The 17,935-nt window shown below is 34.2% G+C and overlaps 1 protein-coding gene across 2 annotated transcripts; it reads right to left on the bottom strand.

Annotated features, from left to right (window-relative positions):
* Positions 1–221: 221 nt before the first annotated feature.
* LOC131620346 (probable ubiquitin-conjugating enzyme E2 25) lies at positions 222–13,026 on the bottom strand. 2 transcript variants are annotated; one of them, XM_058891397.1, is made up of 9 exons: positions 12,968–13,026; positions 12,782–12,872; positions 12,564–12,660; positions 11,353–11,493; positions 10,162–11,262; positions 10,019–10,082; positions 9,509–9,648; positions 9,096–9,407; positions 222–701 (listed from the first exon to the last, which is right to left on the bottom strand). In XM_058891397.1, exons 2-9 carry the CDS (start codon positions 12,853–12,855, stop codon positions 429–431), a joined length of 2,202 nt encoding a protein of 733 aa, XP_058747380.1. In that variant the 5' UTR covers positions 12,856–12,872; positions 12,968–13,026; the 3' UTR covers positions 222–428. The 2 variants fall into 2 exon arrangements, with proteins under 2 accessions (XP_058747380.1, XP_058747379.1); XM_058891396.1 differs by having other exon boundaries at positions 12,782–13,009.
* Between the last annotated feature and the right edge of the window lie 4,909 nt (positions 13,027–17,935).

Below are 17,935 nucleotides of genomic sequence, written 5' to 3'. Positions count from 1 at the left end.
TAAGATGGTGGCAATCATCTCCCTGTGCTCAACAAACAATAACGGGCTAACTAACTATTAAATTGCTTCTAAGAAATACTACATCAAAATTTGATTTTTTTTTTTTATGATTAGAAAAAGTAAGTAGGCTGTTGCCCATTTCATACACAGATTCACATTAAAGAGGTTTCCCAATAGGGATGTAAGCTAAACATGTAAGCAAAGATAGAGATAAACAAAAATAAATTGACAATGGATCTTTTGCCATCTTAAGAATGCATTAATAATTCATCCGCAACTATATACAGTATAGAGAACTAGAGCAGGCCATTGAGTCTAGATAACAAGGGTTTAACAATGTAAACTTAAAACATAAACCTGCTATTAAATTAAACCTTTATGAAGTCTCAAAATTGGGTTTATCAAGAAAATGTAGCAGCCAAACACAACTATTCCAACGGCTTATTGCTTACTGTTGATGAAGACAGGAATTTGTCACAGTCCTTGGCTCCAACTTGATTAAACTCCTTAACAAGCATATCCACATATGCAGCTAAAGAGTTCTTAAACTCCTTTGAGCAGCTCTTGTCACCCTGATCAACATCCTGAACTCCACCTTTCACCAAACAACCAACTTGAGCACCATCCTTGTATGCTTTACAAGCCACTAAAATATCCTGAGCTCGGCTGCAGAAGTGCCCCTTGACAAAGTCCTCGAAACTCTGAAAAACTCAAAATAACCTAAATAGTCAGTTTTTATCCCAAAAGTTACAAATTACAAGGAAATAGTATACATAAATAAATAAACAAAACAAACTGGTCACTTATTATATAACCTGGCTTACCAATCAATCATAACAGCAGTGAATAAATTCTAGTGTATAGTCAGAGAAACCTGATGTGATAAATTGAGGGGAAGATAGCCAGAGTGTTTAAGTTACCATCGCATCTCCTTCCCAATATGCTTGTGTCTGCGATTTCGTCTATGTGCCCATTCCAAAAATTATACTGGAAACACTTTCTCACCTAGGACGGCATCAGGTATGATCGATGAGATGACAAGTCTAGAATCTAACTAGACTTGGACTCTTGTCCCCTCACCTCCAGAAAAATCTATTGGTGGTTGTCGGTGGATATTCGCAATCAAGGTAGGATCAGATGGTCAGTTAGATCGCTTGAAAGCTTGTTTTGTTGCTAAAGGCTATACTCAAATTTTTTGTTTGGATTATGGCGATACTTTTTCTCCAGTTGTAAAGATGACTTTCTTATTTAACCAGGGTCCTCACACATCCTTTTCTGTAAGTGATGATAGTTGGTTCTTTACTTAGAATCGATGAATTTCTTGCATAGCATTGACAAATGACATATATCATATCATGTCCGGTAAATTGGAAAGAATATTGTGTAATTATTATTAACTTCTAATCCTATCTAAAGAGAGTCCAGTGTCCGGACAACGTTCAGGTGGTTGGATTTGTTGTGGTATGTGACAACAGTATCATCACGGTGGTGTCGGCTGTGATTGATGATACATGTCGAAGGGTCCCCTAGAGAAAAGATGTGTTGTTGCAAAAAGCCAGAAAAGGATCGTCTAAAATAAATAAGAATGTTTTGGAGGCTCTAAGAAAAGAGATACAGATGCTGGAAAAGTATGGAAGCTTGCTGGCTGCTGCAATAAAACCCTTTAGCTACCGGATCTGATAAACCCCATTAGCTACCAGATCCAACCCAAGGGTAAGGCTACTAAAGCAAGCCCACCAACAAAAAAATATATTTTTTTTATTAAATTTTATAAACAAATGGGTCTTGATGCTTACAAAAAAATCAAATATATTACAAATTTCTTTAGGCCTCATTGATCATTGAAAATTATATAGTCGGCCTTGTTAGCTACATATCAGAACCTGCTCTAATACCATGTTGAATTTGTGATTCTGTGTGTCTAAATTAGACTACATTCACCTCTATTTATAATAGTATATAGAATAAATATAATAAATACTAATTGATATTACTTCCTAATTCTAATAGTAATAATAAAATCAAATCCTAATAATAAATATTTGGATTTGATTCTTTGATTCTAACACTAATTATGATTCCTAAACGTCTTTAACATTAGTTAATGGTTTTATGGCAAAGACTAGAAGGATCACCACACCAAATTTAATTTGGTTGTTGGTGCTAATTGTGAGTGCTAGGAAATGTTATCAAGTCTTCTCCCCATCCCTCCATAAAATCTATTTGTCATCCACACCTCATAGGTGAGTTGGTTTATGAGCAGGCTAAAGTGTTGCATAAACACGTCTCTATGGATTATTAAATGTCATTGTATTTGCACCGGAAAATATTGATGGTTTTATTTCTTCTTATGTTTAGTCCATATTGCACTCCATAACTTTAATGAGCCACTATCTCCTAGAGCAAATAGAACAAAGGTCTTGAGCAAAGCATCACCTTTTGCATGCTCTTTACCCTTTACAGTTTGCCTAAGGGTATTTTCCCTCTGGTTATCAGATTATGGGGTCAGCTATTGTATATGTGTATATATATATATATATATATATATATATATATATATATATATATATATATATATATATATACAATAGCTGTATATATCTATATATCTATATATCTATATATATATATATATATATATATATATATATATATATATATATATATATAGATATAGATATATAGATATATAGATATATACAGCTATTGTATATATATATATATATATATATATATATATATATATATATATATATATATATATATATATATATATATATATATATATATATATATATATAAGACCTATGTTATCCTTCTTAGAATTCCAGCTAAACACCTTAGTAAACCCCCTACTGAGATCTTTGTTGCCTTTACTCAGTGACAATGCTGCCCTTACACGAGAAGAACCATCCACCTTCAAACCTCATCCCAAATGTGAACACTGTTATCTATGTTTAGGATATAATCGCTGGTGAAAATTGGATGGCCTCCCTCCACGCCAAGTAAATAAGACACTCTCAACCATATATACTCGTAGGGCTCTTCAGCGAGAGAACTATGAAAATCCTCAATCCAATGTTTCGGTTGTGCACACTGGTGGTTCTTTTTTCAGCATCTCTCGGTCACCTTCCTCGGGACCTAGGTTCTTGATTTCGTCCTTCCCTCTATATATTTTATTATTTAACTCTTGTTGTAGTTTTAGCCAATAGTTTCGAAACCCAATCCCAAGGGATTGACACTATCCAAATTCTCTCTTCTCTGTCTGTTGCATTTGTCCTGTTGCATTTGTCCTGTATATGCTTGGATGTCCATTTAATATAAACTTTATCAATCAATTGATTGTGTTGAAAAAGAATTACAAGTGTGAGTAGTGTGGAAAAGTCCCACATTGGTTAGAAATGTGGACACTTGAGCATTTATAAGTGGGAGAAATCATACACCTATCACCTTAAGGTTTTAGATGAGTATGTGGTGTGTCTCTCACAACGGTGTGTTGCTCAAAAGAAAAGTCCCCAAATGTAAAGATGCTCCTTCGTGTTGACCCCTCGAATTGCCCCCAACAAATTTATTATTATTATTTTTTGTAAGAATAAAAACATACTACCTATTACTTTTATTCATTCTTATAAAAAAATTCATGCAGGGTACTAAATTAGAAATAATAAATGTGATAAACACTTACCTTTTCCACTTATTTTATACAATATTTTTAAAAATGGTCTAATTAATATATAAATCTTGACACTTCGAATTTTGTGGCTGTTTAACACAATAATCATAAAATAAATACTTGCCCCTTAAATTTTGTAAGCTTGAATTTGTTGAGGATTTAGCTTCCAAAAGCTTTCATGATTCCACCAATATCCAGAAGAATTACATTGTGTGATATTGATGCTGTTAAAAATTGTGGTTGAACCTAACTCATCCTTACAAAACTGGCTAGTAGGGTGAGGATTGTCTCCACTTATATGCACATGTTTAGGCCATATATTATCTGATGTTGTAACTCTTAACACACCCCCTAACGCCCAGGACTAGACAACTGTAGCGTGAAAATAAATGGTAGGTGACCCGATAGCGGAAATCATAATAGGTGTCCCACCGGATCTTAAAGGAGGCTCTTCCATGTTATGAAAAATGATTTGACCTAACTCAATCCTACAAAACCGGCTTGTAGGGAGAGGATTGCTCCCACATATAAGCACGTGTCCAGGCCATATTATGTCCGATGTGGGACTCTTTAACACTCACTCACGCCCAAGACTAGACAATTGGAGCGTGGAAATAAATGGTGGATGGCACGATAGCGGAAACCTGATAGTAGGTGGCCCACCAGATCTTAAACGAGACTCTGATATCATGTTAAGAAATATGGTTGGACCTAACTCATCCCTACAAAACCGGCTAGTAGGTGAGGATTGCCCCCCCTTATAAGTACATGTTTAGGCCATATATTGTTCGATGTGGAACTCTTAACAGATGTCAAATCCTTTATAGTGAGCTTGAGAAGGTAAGGCGCATAATTCCAATTAATTGAAATTCCACCAGAACCCATGAACTTGTCCTTATTGTTGGATCAATCATCATTGTTTTTGTGGAATACATTCCTCTTTTATTTGTTGGATTCTTGAACACTCTTGTAGCGATTTCATTCACAAAAAATACTAATTGTTTTTCATTGCATGAAATGTATAGTTATGAAAATCAAGAGTTGTATCAAGTCAAAGATGAAATTGTTGTAATGTCCATTAGTAAAATTGTTTGTATGCAATAAATAAGGCCATTTGTTATTTCTACCTGAGAATTCAAAGTGTATTTTATCTTGAGTAGGTCCATCATCTGAAATCAAATAAAAATTGTGATCACAGCGGTAGAATCCTTTTGAGATATTTTAATTTTTGTGCTGAATAGTCTTGTACCATATCGTTGGCCAGAGGTAAAACCAGATCATGAATGTTGATCCAGTGTAAGCTGAACATCATTGCCTTGGTGAAGAATTCTCATATTTTCTTCTCCCCGTAGAGAAGTATAGTTTAGCGTAAATGGAATATTGTCCAAATTATCACATTTTACGTGTAACAGGGAAAGAACGCAAAGCAATAAAAAAATGATAGACCAAAGAAACACATTCTAACTTTTTTAATGAGAAAAAGGAGAAAACAAAATATATGAAATAAGAGTTGACAATTTACTACGAATAAAAAAGTGGAGAACAGATTGAAGAAAAAATGTACGAAAAATAGAGATAATTTGGACAATATTCCATTTAAGCTAAACTATGTTTCTCTATGGGGAGAAGAAAATATGAGAATTTTTACCCAAGGCAATGAAGTTCAACTTACATTGGATCAACATTCAAATTTTGGTTTTACCTCTAGTCAACGATACGGTTCTAGATTGTTCAGCATAAAAATTAAAATGCCTCATGCTGTGATCACGACTTTTTATTTGATTTCAGATGATGGACCTACTCGAGATGAAATAGACTTTGAATTCTTAGGTGAAAATAACAAACGACCTTATATATATATTGCACACAAACATTTTAACTAATGGACATTGTAATAAGGAGTAACAACTTCATCTTTGGTTTGATCCAAATCTTTTTTCATAACTACACACTTTTTGGAATGAAAAACAATTAGTATTTTTTGTGCATGAAAAACCTATAAGAGTGTTCAAGAATATAACAAATAAAGGAAAGATGTATTTCACAAAGGCAATGATGATTGATGCAACGATATGGACAAGTACATGGGGTTCTGGTGGAATTCCAATTAATTGAAAAGATGCACCTTTTCAAACTCACTGCAAAGAATTTGGCATTAATGGTTGTCAAGCTCAAAGTACCAATATCACACAATGTAATTCTTCTAGATATTGCTGGAATCATGAAAAATGTTGGGAGCTAAATCCTCAACAAATTCAAGCTTACAAAAATATGAGGGGTTACTTTATGATTATTGTGTTAAACAGCCACAAAATCCTGAGTGTCAAGATTTTTATTTTAATTAGATCATTTTTGAAAATATTTTATAGAATGAGTGAAAAAGGTAAAGATTTTTATATTAATTAGATCATTTATGAAAATATTGTTTAGAATGAGTGAAAAAGGTATTGTTTATCACTTCCATTATTTCTAGTTGATTATTATGCATGAATTTTTTTTATAAGAATAAATAAAAGTAATAGGTAGTATGTTTTTATTCTTCAAATAAATAAATAAATAAATAAATTTGTTGGGGACAATTAGGGGGTCAACACAAGGAGCATCTCTATATTAGGAGATTTTCCTTTTGAGCAACACACATTTGTGAGAGACAGACCACATACTCAAAACCTTAAGGTGATAGGTGTGTGGGTTCTCCCGTTTATAATTGCTCAAGTCTCCACATTCCTCACTAATGTGGGACTTCCCCATACTACTTAGACTTGGAATTCTTTTGAAAACTCCCCCTCAAGTGAGTCTATCCACAATACTCCCCCCAAGTGGAAGCTCTTTCTTTCACAAACACTTGTACCGCTGTTGACACTTTTCAACGAAACACTCTTACCCATCACCATGTGGGAAGTACTTTTGATACAAGTAAGTCGGTCCCTTCACTCAAAATCAGTGGCTCATCATACTATTTGATAGAGTAATTCGGAAGGGTCAACACGAGGAGCATTTTTACACTAGTGGACTTTCCTTTTGAGGAACACACTTTTGTGAGAGACACACCACATACTCACCCAAAATCTTAAGGTGACAAGTGTGTGGGTTCTCCCACTTATTGTTAAGAAATGTGGTTAGGCCTAACTCAACCCTACAAAACCGATTTGTAAGGTGAAGATTGTCCCCACTTATAAGGACATGTTCAGGCCATATATTGTCTAATGTGGGAGTCTTAACACACCCCCTCACGTCCAAACTAGATAACTGGAGCGTGAAAATAAATGGTGGGTGGCCCGATAGCGGAAACCATAGAAGGTGGCCCACCGGATCTTAAACCAGACTCTTGATACCATGTTAAGAAATGTGGTTAGGCCTAACTCAACCCTACAAAACCGGTTTGTAGGGTGAGGATTGTCCCCACTTATAAGGACATGTTCATGCCATATATTGTCTGATGTGAGACTCTTAACACTTATAAATGCTCAAGTCTCCACATTCCTAACCAATGTGGAACTTCCTCACACTACTCACACTTGTAATTCTTTTTCAACAACTTATTATCATGAATATCTTATTATTTTTACCAACAGAAATGTTATGTTGCAGGTTCGGACTTTGAGACGATGACTGTCATAGGATGTGAATTTAAGGGCCTCTATAATGTCTTTACCAAATCGATGGTATGCCCTTCCATAAATTTTCCTCTTACTATACACTCTAATTTGGATCATCTGAATCTTTTAGAAAGTTGGTGCCTAGTATTTTCAAATCATTTAGCATTTTCCAACACGAGATCATGGAGAGAAGTTTCTGATAGCCACAAGTGCAAATGACATGTGAAACAAAATCGTACAAGAAATTTGATCAAAAAAGATGGTACAAAAATTAGGGAAGTAGCTAAAGAGGCATTAAAAGAATCAAAAGGTTATGAATCTAAAGGTACAGAATTGTGGTGGTGGAACAAAATTGCTCAGAGTAAAGTTAGAGTCAAAAGAAAATGTTAATAATAACACTTGAAAAAAATATAAGAAAGTTACAAAAGAGACCAAGAAAGCACTGAATGAAGCAAGAACCCCAAGCTTTTGACGGGTGATACCAATCTTTAGGAACCAAGGAGGGAGAAAATCGATATATAGGCTTGAAAGAGAAAAAGACAAGAGATTTTAATCAAATGAAGTGTGTTAAAGACGAAGAAGGTAGTTACTTTCAATGTATATAACAAAAGAGATATACAAATGTCGAATGAATGGTGAAAAAGCAAGTTAGTTTCAATGTATAACAAAGGAGATATACAAAATTGTACAAATTATAGAGATGCTAATCATATGAGTCATACCATTAATTCATGAAAAAGAGTGATTGAACAGAGAATAAGAAAAGATACTCAAATTACTAATAATCAATTTGGTTTTATGTCAGGGAGGTCAACCATAGAAGTGATTCATTCACTGCAACGTATGATAGAGCAGTATTGGATGGATAACAAGATTTGCACTTAATTTTTATTGACTTAGAGAAAGGGTATGTTAGAGTGCCTAGAGAAATTTCGTGGAAAGCCCCAAAGAAGAAAAGGGTTAGGATTGTCTATATTCGAGCTATTCAAGTTATGTATGAGGGGAGGGGGTATCGACTAGTGTGTCGACACATGGTGGAGAGATGGACGATTTTCCCATAACAAGCCTTGACGATGGAGAGATGGAGAGATGGAGAGATGGACGATTTTACATGACACAAAAGTACCACTCAAGCTAAAGGAAAAATTTTAATAGACGACGGTAAAACCTCCGATGTTTTATGGGACAGAATTTTGGACGGTTAAAAACCTACAAGAGAATAAAATAAGTGTAGCAAACATGAGGATGTTGCATTGGATGTGTGGTAAGATTAGACGAAAGCACCTACGAAAAATGATGAAAAATAACCTTAGGTGGTTTAGACATGTAGAAAGAAGACTTGTAGATTTTGTAGCAAGGAGTAGATCAAACGAAAAGGATTCATTTCAAACAACTAAAGATTTAGCATATATACTGGATACTTAAACAACTGCTTAGAGGTACTTAAAATAATTGCTTAGAGATACATAAAGACTGTTGTGAATTGTGAATAACGTAGATCCAGTATGTCTAGCTTATATATCACAGGAAGAATATATATTTTGAAGGGGACTGAATCATAATTCTCTATATCATTTGCCTATGCTTAGGTGATTGTTCTATAATGTTAAATTATTTTATAAATTAGCAAAGACAATGGCTATCATTATTCTCTTCTGATTCTCCAAAGCTTACCAAAAGGCACATCAGAAGAATTTCTAGGCATCACTTTGCTGAGAAGCAATGAGTGAACGTGACAACTAACAAAAGAAATTATTTAAAACACAATATGTTATATGAGAATAGATAAAGAGTTGAACGAAGAGATGCTTCTAGAATCGAACCTTTGGAGGCCTTCTTATCAGATAAACCATTGTCCTCAGTGATAAGAGGAATGTGTCTTCATTATACCGCAAGGATCTAGTTTCACCCTCAGCAGAACCACTCAAACGTGCATATCCAGGCTCATTAAAATAAGGCTTTGTGTTCAAGATTAGACCTTGTATGGAGACCAGGACCTGTAAAATTGTTGAAACACCTGGGAGCCACTTCTCATTCTTATTGCCAGACCAGGTGTTTAGTAGACTAAGGCACACCTTGCCACAATTATATAAATTTGGGTTGAGCCGAAGTCCACCAGAGTGGTAGTAGACTTGCTGCATTGAAAAATGTCCCAAGAGTCAGACTTTGAATTAGAGGTTAAAAATGGTGTACATAATAATACTGCAAGTTAGATGCAGTAATCTCAACAACATACCGGAGGTACATTGGGAAAGCCACTTGGAAAGGAAACATCAAAAAAGAAAAGGCCATCATGATAAGGAGTTCCCTCTGCTCCAATAATCACAGCCCTCAACAGATCTATTCTTGACTCATAAATTCTGACAAATATTGAATCTAATAGAAATAAAAGAAAATGTCAAAAAAAACAGCTAGAGATTGTACAAAAACTCAGTGACAGGTTGCTCATTATGATATTAAAAACACAATTCACAATTTTAGAGATTTTTGAACCTCTAGCTTCAGAACAAGTATCTATCTTTATCAAGCAAAAGAAAGACAATAACTATTGATGTACACTTAACAAATGCAGCCAAACTAATGGCCTTTGGGTTTGACAAAAACCGCCCCAGTATATTAAAAACAATGAAGTCAAACACACAATAAAGATCCTCCAGCTTTAAAAAAAAGACAAATACTAAAAGTGATACGATATGGAAAATATTACATCCAATGCGTGACATAAATACTGAACAAACAACTTTACCTGGTAAATCCTTCTCTAATAACTTCCATTCTTCCTGAATTCTTTTCACCCAATTCTTTGAATGCTGTTCGGGAAACAAATTAGTGGCTAAACAATATAATTAAGATTAAAACTGGAACAAAGTACATTTAAAAAAAATTTACCTGTGACGTGGAAGAATTGGTGCGAACATAGTAATGGTCTGAAGTGTCGTCAATAGTGTCAAATTGCTTAAAATTTTGAAATTTCTCAAGAATTTCCTCTCTGGCTTCATCAGATATGGTGACAACAGTACTATCAGCAGTTGTACCGTTATTCCCATCTCTTGCAGTACTGTGAACCCAAGGGTTATTGAACGTTTGCTCAGGTGTGGTATGAAGAGGAACGAATGGATTGAAAAAACCTGGATAAGGTGTATAATTTGGAAATGGATTAAAATGAGAAGAATTCAACCAAGGATTTGCAATTCCAGTTCCTGGAAAATGAAATGATCCATCTGCAGGTCCATAGAAATTTGAATGATGTGAACTGATACTTCCAGTTCCAGCTGCTTTCTTTGCACTTTCAAGTAGTTTCCAATGAGGTGAACCACCTCCATGTGGCAGCTTCATGACCCCTGAGTTGTCTACAGAGCCAAGGTCATCAGGTGAAGGACCAAAAAAATAAGGCTTCTTTTTACCAGAAGGTCCCAATGACAAACTAGATGTAGATGACTCCACTCCTAATGCCAACTTTAACTTGCGTCTCCTGTTCTGTGTGGCATCAATTATTTTCTTACTAGGGTCAATTTGAGAAAACATTTGAGAAGATAAGTGATTTTGCATACTAGAACTACCTACTGCAGGTCCTTGGATATCAGGCTTAATAGGCTCAAATGACCATGTAGGCTGAAATAAGCCATTAACTTGAGAATTTTTAGAATCAGATTGCGGAATATGAAAGCTAGGGTACAATAAACTACTTTCGGCGTTCTTAGAACTTAGATCATATTCCTTCAACCAAGGAACAGGTGCCTCAATACCAGGAGGTATGTTTGCATTGTCAAAATGCTTCTGTAGTAGAGTATAATTATCTACATCCATATAATCATCCGGAATAAAATCACAGAAGCCATCATCATCATCGTCATACGAGTGGTCAGACTCATCCCCATCAATGTTGATTAAATTATTTGATACAGAAGTATAACCATTGGAAGACTCTACCCTACTACTTGGTCCAGATTTGTCAATCACAGGTGGATAATATATATTATCAAAGTCTCCCTGAAAATGGTTTCACAAAAATTTTAGTCATTGTTAACATTAGGGACAATAATATCAATCAGCTACAAGAAAGAATTCTTATTCACAAACCATAGTTTGATGATCGCCATAACCGTTGTGAACAGATTCAGTTGTCTTCCCCTTATTATTTTCAACAATGGTTTCACCAATTAACACTAAATCTGTTGAGTCATCATCATTGTCGATGTCAATCACATCCCGAAAAATGACCTACAGAAGAAAGATATTGTTGTGATTTCCAAGAAAATTGCAGACATCGAGAAACCATTAAATCTTAGAAAACAAGAGTGCAAGGCAAGTTAGAACTAAGAATACAGGTGTGCTTTAGATGTGTACATGAAAGACATAAATGATATAATCCAATCAATGTCAATTTGAATATCTCCTAGTCAAAAGTAGGAAGGGAAGCAGTGCTCCGTAAATAAGTCAAATGGATATACTTACGCAAGGGAAACAGGTAGTGTAACAGAAAAACTATGGAAACTAATTTTCAAGTGAATATTCAACCAACCCATGCAAATTCCTTGAAATTAGCATCAACAAACAATCTGATCAATCCGTCAGGGGGTGAAAATCCTCCTATGTATAATGAGGAAATAACAAAGTGCCATCTAATTGATCAATAAGAAACAAAGTCAATGGGAGAAATGCTGGTAAAACACCCAGCCCCTCCGCCAATTTGAACAAGCAATTCAGCCCACTTTTTCCCCTTGATAACCTTTTTTACGTGTGTTGCAGAATTGTGTTGTCACATTTCCGTATTCTTCTTCAATCTTCACCCTTTGTCATCTTTTTTTCTATTCCATTAAACATAGCTCCCTTCATTGTTCACTCTCTCTTTTGGTAAAATTGGTTATAACCAATGTAGCAACAAATATAAACTGAGTTCAATCTAAATTGAATTCCCAACAAACCAACCAATTTTTCAAAAACTTCAACTACTTTTGGTACCAACAATAACCACACAAAAAAAAAGCACATAAAGCAAACTAAACTGGCCTTTTCAAAACAAAATAACACCCAAGATTGACAATGAATCAGATTAACAAAACTCATAGCATACAAAGCATGGAATACATTCAATGAGGAACATGGTTGTTTTTTGTGGTTTGGAGGAGGAACATAGATATTGGAGTGATAACACAGTCGTGAATTCAAACAAGAAGTTTAGAAGAAAAAATTAATCAAGCCACTTATATAATCGCGGAAAGGAATCAAAAGTTAAGAAGTAAACCTAAAAACAGAGAACAGAACAATAAAAGATTAGCGATGAACGATACCTCTTTGTGCGGCTTGTTAGTTCGCGGTGGTGGTGGAATCTCGATCACATCAGGGTCCATGAAGCTGTGAGAACTGCTACCAGAATACACACTCCTCCTGTGACAGAGCAAAAAGAGTGAGTATGTGTTTTCAATTTCAAGCGTATGTAGCGGCGATTACAAGCAAATCAAAACTCGATAAAAGAAAAGGTAAACCGAAAAGAGAAAGAGAAACCGACGAGTTGGAACTCTGAAATGAATGTTCAGTTAGCGACATCGGCGGCGGAGGCGGCTGCTCAACCGATCGACTCATCAAGAATTGTTCCAAAACTGAATAAACAACTGGGTCAGAGAAAAATCAGGAAATAAGAGAATGCAATGTTTGTGAAGAATGAGTGAATATGTTTATTATGACACTGCCTTGCCTTGGCGCGCTTGTGATGAAGATCAATCACACCGTGTTATTTACTTCTCACAAACCCCTTTTTGTTTTTCTTTGGTCTTATCTAAAAAGACACGCTTTTTCTAGTAATTTACGTTTTTGCCACTATTGTTTTTGGAAAGAAGAGTGAGGTAATGTTGTCTTTTTTGGTTCTTTTACTATTTCCTATACGGTCGGTTTTATTTCCACTCCAGCTAAATATTTTATTTCAATAAGCAAACAAAACTGCTTTCCTCACCAAAACTTTTGTTTTTTTTATCTATATCGTAATTTAAAAACATAAAAATTTCAGAATAATTATTCGGATATTTTTCCATTTTGTTTAAATTTGTTTTTCATCAGGAGTGTGGATTTAAGGATTTAAATCCGTGATATCTCACTTGTTTATTTTTAAAATGTAAATTATAGTTTTTAGACTACTTGATTTAAAAAATAATTTTCTATATTAAAGTATATGTGTCATAAGATGCAATGAAAAAAAATTTAATGCGGTCCTTACAAATGAAACATGAGCAGTGATAGAAACGGTTATTGCTTGTTGTAATAAACAGAGTGTTTTTAATTTCAATGCTAGCTTCTATGAATGAAGATCTTGAGAAAGAAAAAATACGACTAGGATTCAAAATTGAATTTCATAAGCGTAAAAGCTTCTGCACAAGGGTTCTGTTTATAAAATATATTGTGTAGGTTGCAAGCCGAAAAAACTCACTTAAGTTCATTGTACCTTACGCCGTACTGTATTTCACTAAGTACATTACGATATTCGTATTCCACTTAAGTGCATTGCACCTTACGGCATATTGTATTTCACTTTAGTGCATGGTACCTTACGGTATTATGTATTCCACTTAAGTGCATCATACCTTACGTTGTATTGTATTTCACTTAAGTGCACGACACCTTACATTTTGTATTCCACGTAAATGCATTGTACCTTACGGTGTTCTAAAACTCACTTAAGCACATTGTATTTTACGGTGTTCTGAATTCTATGTAAGTGTGTCATATCTTACGGTGTTCTACAACTCACTTAAGTGCACTATATCATACGGTGTTCCGTAATTCTTTTAAGTATATTGCACCTTATGGTGTTTTGCATTTCACTTATTCATTCTATGTCTCATCAATCTGTCGCTATGTGTGTGATCATATAGGTTCTCGTGACATTGCCAATTATATTAAATCACATATTTAATATAATAAACAGTGAGCGATATCTAGCAACACATCACTACTACCCAAGTCAAAAAATTGCCGTGTGAAATTATGTTCCTCATGGGACAGATGTCGCACGCGATGTCCTGGCAGCTGGTTTGACAAGTTAAACCACAATCATCACAATTTGTACAACATGATGGAGCAAAAAGATAGTAAATAACACAATCAGTTGGTAACCCAGTTCGATGTAACCTGCACCTACATCTAGAGGGTTAGCTTCCAACCCAAGAAGGGAAATTCATCATTAGTAATATGTATAGTACAATTAGTCTTACAAGCAACAGTGAACTCTATGTTGTTTAGTGCCTCTTCCTAACACTATCCAATGACTTTCTATTTAAGACTCCTCCTAAATATGAGACACACTCTCAATTTATTTTTCTCTCAAACACTAACCCCTAGTGTTTGGGTTTCAGTCACTAAACCCTTGTGATCAGCTTCAATCAACAAGATGAGTGATGTTGAATTTACAACTCAACTATACATACCTAGAACTATGTCAAGTTACTGAAACATAGTGTGGTGTAACAAGGACTCTTGTAAACCTATCACTCTAAAATCTTCAATGTGAATGCTTGAATTTTATTGCAGGAAAAAGAGCAAAATAAACCCAAAAAGTTTTTAAATCAAAAAACTAATAAAAAGCAGAGATCTTATGTACGGGGGTTGATTATGCAAGGGGAAGGTATTAGCACCCCTCACATTTGTGGTACTCCACAGGAACCTTTTTGTAAATTTGTATTAAAAAGAATTGTGTGCAAAAGAAAGTTTATGTTTGGTTTTAAAAACTATGCTCGGAAAGACATTACATCTTGTGCCTACATACCTCCTGAGTACAATGGAGAATTCAGAGCAAATGTAGTTCCACTTAAAAGGAAAACAAATATTTTGGTTTAAAATAGGATAAACACTTGATTATCATAGGGAAGAAAACTCAGCCAATCATTATTGAACATGAGAACACATGGAACCTTTGCGTCACAAATAAAAGAAGGGCTCCAACTTGGATAAATCAACAAGTATGCCAGTAGCTCTTTTAAGTGGAAAAGAATCTATCATATTAATCAATATCAAGATCTTTTGGGGGATTACATCTCCATTAAAACAACCATTCACGTCTAAACTTATAGAAACAAGATTTAAAGAAAGGCCACAAAGGACAAAAGATCTTTTAAAGAAAGTTTTAAAGAGAATTTTAAAAAGTTTGCAAACATAAGAAAATTTTGAAAAAAGGAGAAGATTTTGAAAATTTAAGAAGATGGAAGGAGATGAAGGGATTATCCTAAAGCATAAAGTAAAATCTAAGGATAAGAACAATCTAACCAATAAGAAGTCAACTCTTAACATAAAGAAGTCAATGTGGATTTCCATCCTTTGGATTTACAAACCAAGCAATCTCAATACTAAGTACCAGGTGAAATAAGCCCCATATAAACATAAATTTTCCATATTCATAACTTGTACAAGGTTTTGGAAACGCACCATAAGAACTTGAGACAAAAATTGGGCAGAGTAGTAGTTGTGTAGAGAAGAATTCCTAATCACAATACCTTGGAATTAACCCTTAAGGACTTTATACAGAATATATGGAACTCAAATAACCCGTACACAAAGAAAATAACCCAATTTCTTAGAGTAAACTCCAAGGACTTCCTGAATATAAACAAAATACAATCAAAGTGTCAAGGTCTCAGTCCAATAGTTCATCCTCTAAGCTCAGGGTATAGTAACCAAATTCCAAATCCACATTAAGTTTTTTATGGTTTAAGTTTATTATTAAAGTTTTAAGAACAAAGTAAAAGGTCCAAGTGGACAAAGGAAAAAATGCATAAGCATAAACATATGTCCAAGTGGACAAAGGGAAAATAAGCGTAAACATAAACATGATGATGAATGAGGCATAATAGTAAAATAAAGCACAAAATAATAAAGGAAGCATAAAATAAAGTTAGAAGTTAGTAATTAGTGGTTAGAGGTTGGTTCTCAAAGTTAATGATCAATAATGGTTGAATAATGAACTTAGGTCAAAGTTAATGAAAACTCATTAGAGGATTGATAGAATCAAAATATCTACACAACAAGTTTTCAAAGGTCTTTAACCAATTGTCAAATAATCAACCATCCTTGGGCTTATAAAAACATAGGCTTAGGCCACGAATGATCATTTTCCGATACAGGTCAAATTTAGTGCTATGTTAAGCAATCGCCAAGTAACTTATATACAAGTCAACCTACAATGAGGCCGGACAATAACAATTTATGTGTTTAAGAACAAGTTAGAGAAATTATATAGAAGATCTTTCTCCAAAAACTTGCAACACGTGTAAAATAACAAACAAAAACAAGAAGGGATTAAGATGAAGAGGGAGGGGAATGAATCAAAGTAAAACCAAATGTCCAGATGAATTCCTTTTGATTTTTATGGGATTTCATCTGAATGATTCATCAGAAGAATGATAAAATCACAACCTCTACATAATGGATACCTCAAGACTTACACCCACAAATCAAAAAGAAAAGAGATGGAGGGAGAAAATCAAATTAAATATTAAACAATTTTTCAAAATAATTTTTTTAAAAAAGGAAATAAGAAGCGAAAATCAAATCAAACATCTAAGCACCAAATAAATTCAAACCAAATATCACCATAGGTCAAAGACCATCATAGGATCATTTTTAAATTTTTCCAGAATTTTATAATGCTCAAAAACAATTTTTAATCTAATTAAAACTCAAAGAAAAAGGGAGAAAATATTACAAACATCAAATGGTAAAATAGTCATAAAATAAGAAATAATTCAAATTATTTTTGGTATCTTTTTCATAATTTTTGGAATTAAAATGAAGGAGATATTAATTCTTAAAATACAATAAAAGAAAATGAAATGGAAAGAAATTAAATCAGAAAATATGTGGCGCGTTGGATATAGATTCATTAAATGATGTGGCACATCCAATGAATCTGGATGGCGCTGAACACCATGAACCCTCACTGAAGCAACAAACCACGCGCAAAATAAATCAACCACTAAAAACATAACAATTGTCAAGCTATTATTGGTTAGATGATGACAACTCATCATCTTTAACCTCGAGCATCAAAGATTCAAAGGAATCTGCAGAGATTCGAGAATCATTCAAAGTGTAATGAAATCAAGTGCTAGTGGTATCATTGTGTTCGTCTTTTCTAGACGATCTCAACCAGATCTTCGCGAAAAATTTATTTAAAATATAGCTCACTCGTTTTAGAAAAAACCATAATAACTATGAAAACAATTTTTGAAATTATGAAAGGTTAATGCATCTATTCAATAAAATAAAACATCTAGACAATATCAATAAGTTAAGAACTACATTGTGGTATTAAAGATGAAGCAAATGGATGCCACAAACTACATGTTTGAAGTAAGGAAAAAGAGCTCTAAAACTGGACTTAGAATGAGCAGATTAGGGCACAATTTGCTTTCGTTTCAGTTGATTTAGCTTCAGTAAATATCAAGCAAGGTTTAAGGATAAAAAATTTGGAGCTGGGAGCTTTGGAAAGATGAATTCGATTTCTATTTGGAGGTTGAATAGTGAGTTTGGCAGAGGTGATTTGGCTCTCAAAAGCTGCAAATTGAAGAGGGAAAGGTCCCGATTTATAGGAGGAATTAAATGGAATGTTGATGTGTGGTGAATGATAAGTATTGGATTGAAATCATGTGCACCTTTCACAAGAATGAAGTGTGACTTG

Source organism: Vicia villosa, linkage group LG7 (assembly GCF_029867415.1).
Source record: "Vicia villosa cultivar HV-30 ecotype Madison, WI linkage group LG7, Vvil1.0, whole genome shotgun sequence".
Lineage (NCBI taxonomy): Eukaryota > Viridiplantae > Streptophyta > Magnoliopsida > Fabales > Fabaceae > Vicia > Vicia villosa.
The sequence above is the reverse complement of the archived record's forward strand: the minus strand, read 5'-3'. Positions and strand labels throughout refer to the sequence as shown.

Bases quoted from the DNA above. Each gene is read 5' to 3' on its own strand.
- LOC131620346 (XM_058891397.1), bottom strand. From the start codon at position 12,855: ATGAGTCGATCGGTTGAGCAGCCGCCTCCGCCGCCGATGTCGCTAACT. The intron at 12,661-12,781 runs GTCGGTTTCTCT...GCTCTGTCACAG, and splicing joins TCATTTCAGAGTTCCAACTC to GAGGAGTGTGTATTCTGGTA. The intron at 9,649-10,018 runs GTAAAGTTGTTT...TATTTCTATTAG, and splicing joins ATTAGAGAAGGATTTACCAG to ATTCAATATTTGTCAGAATT.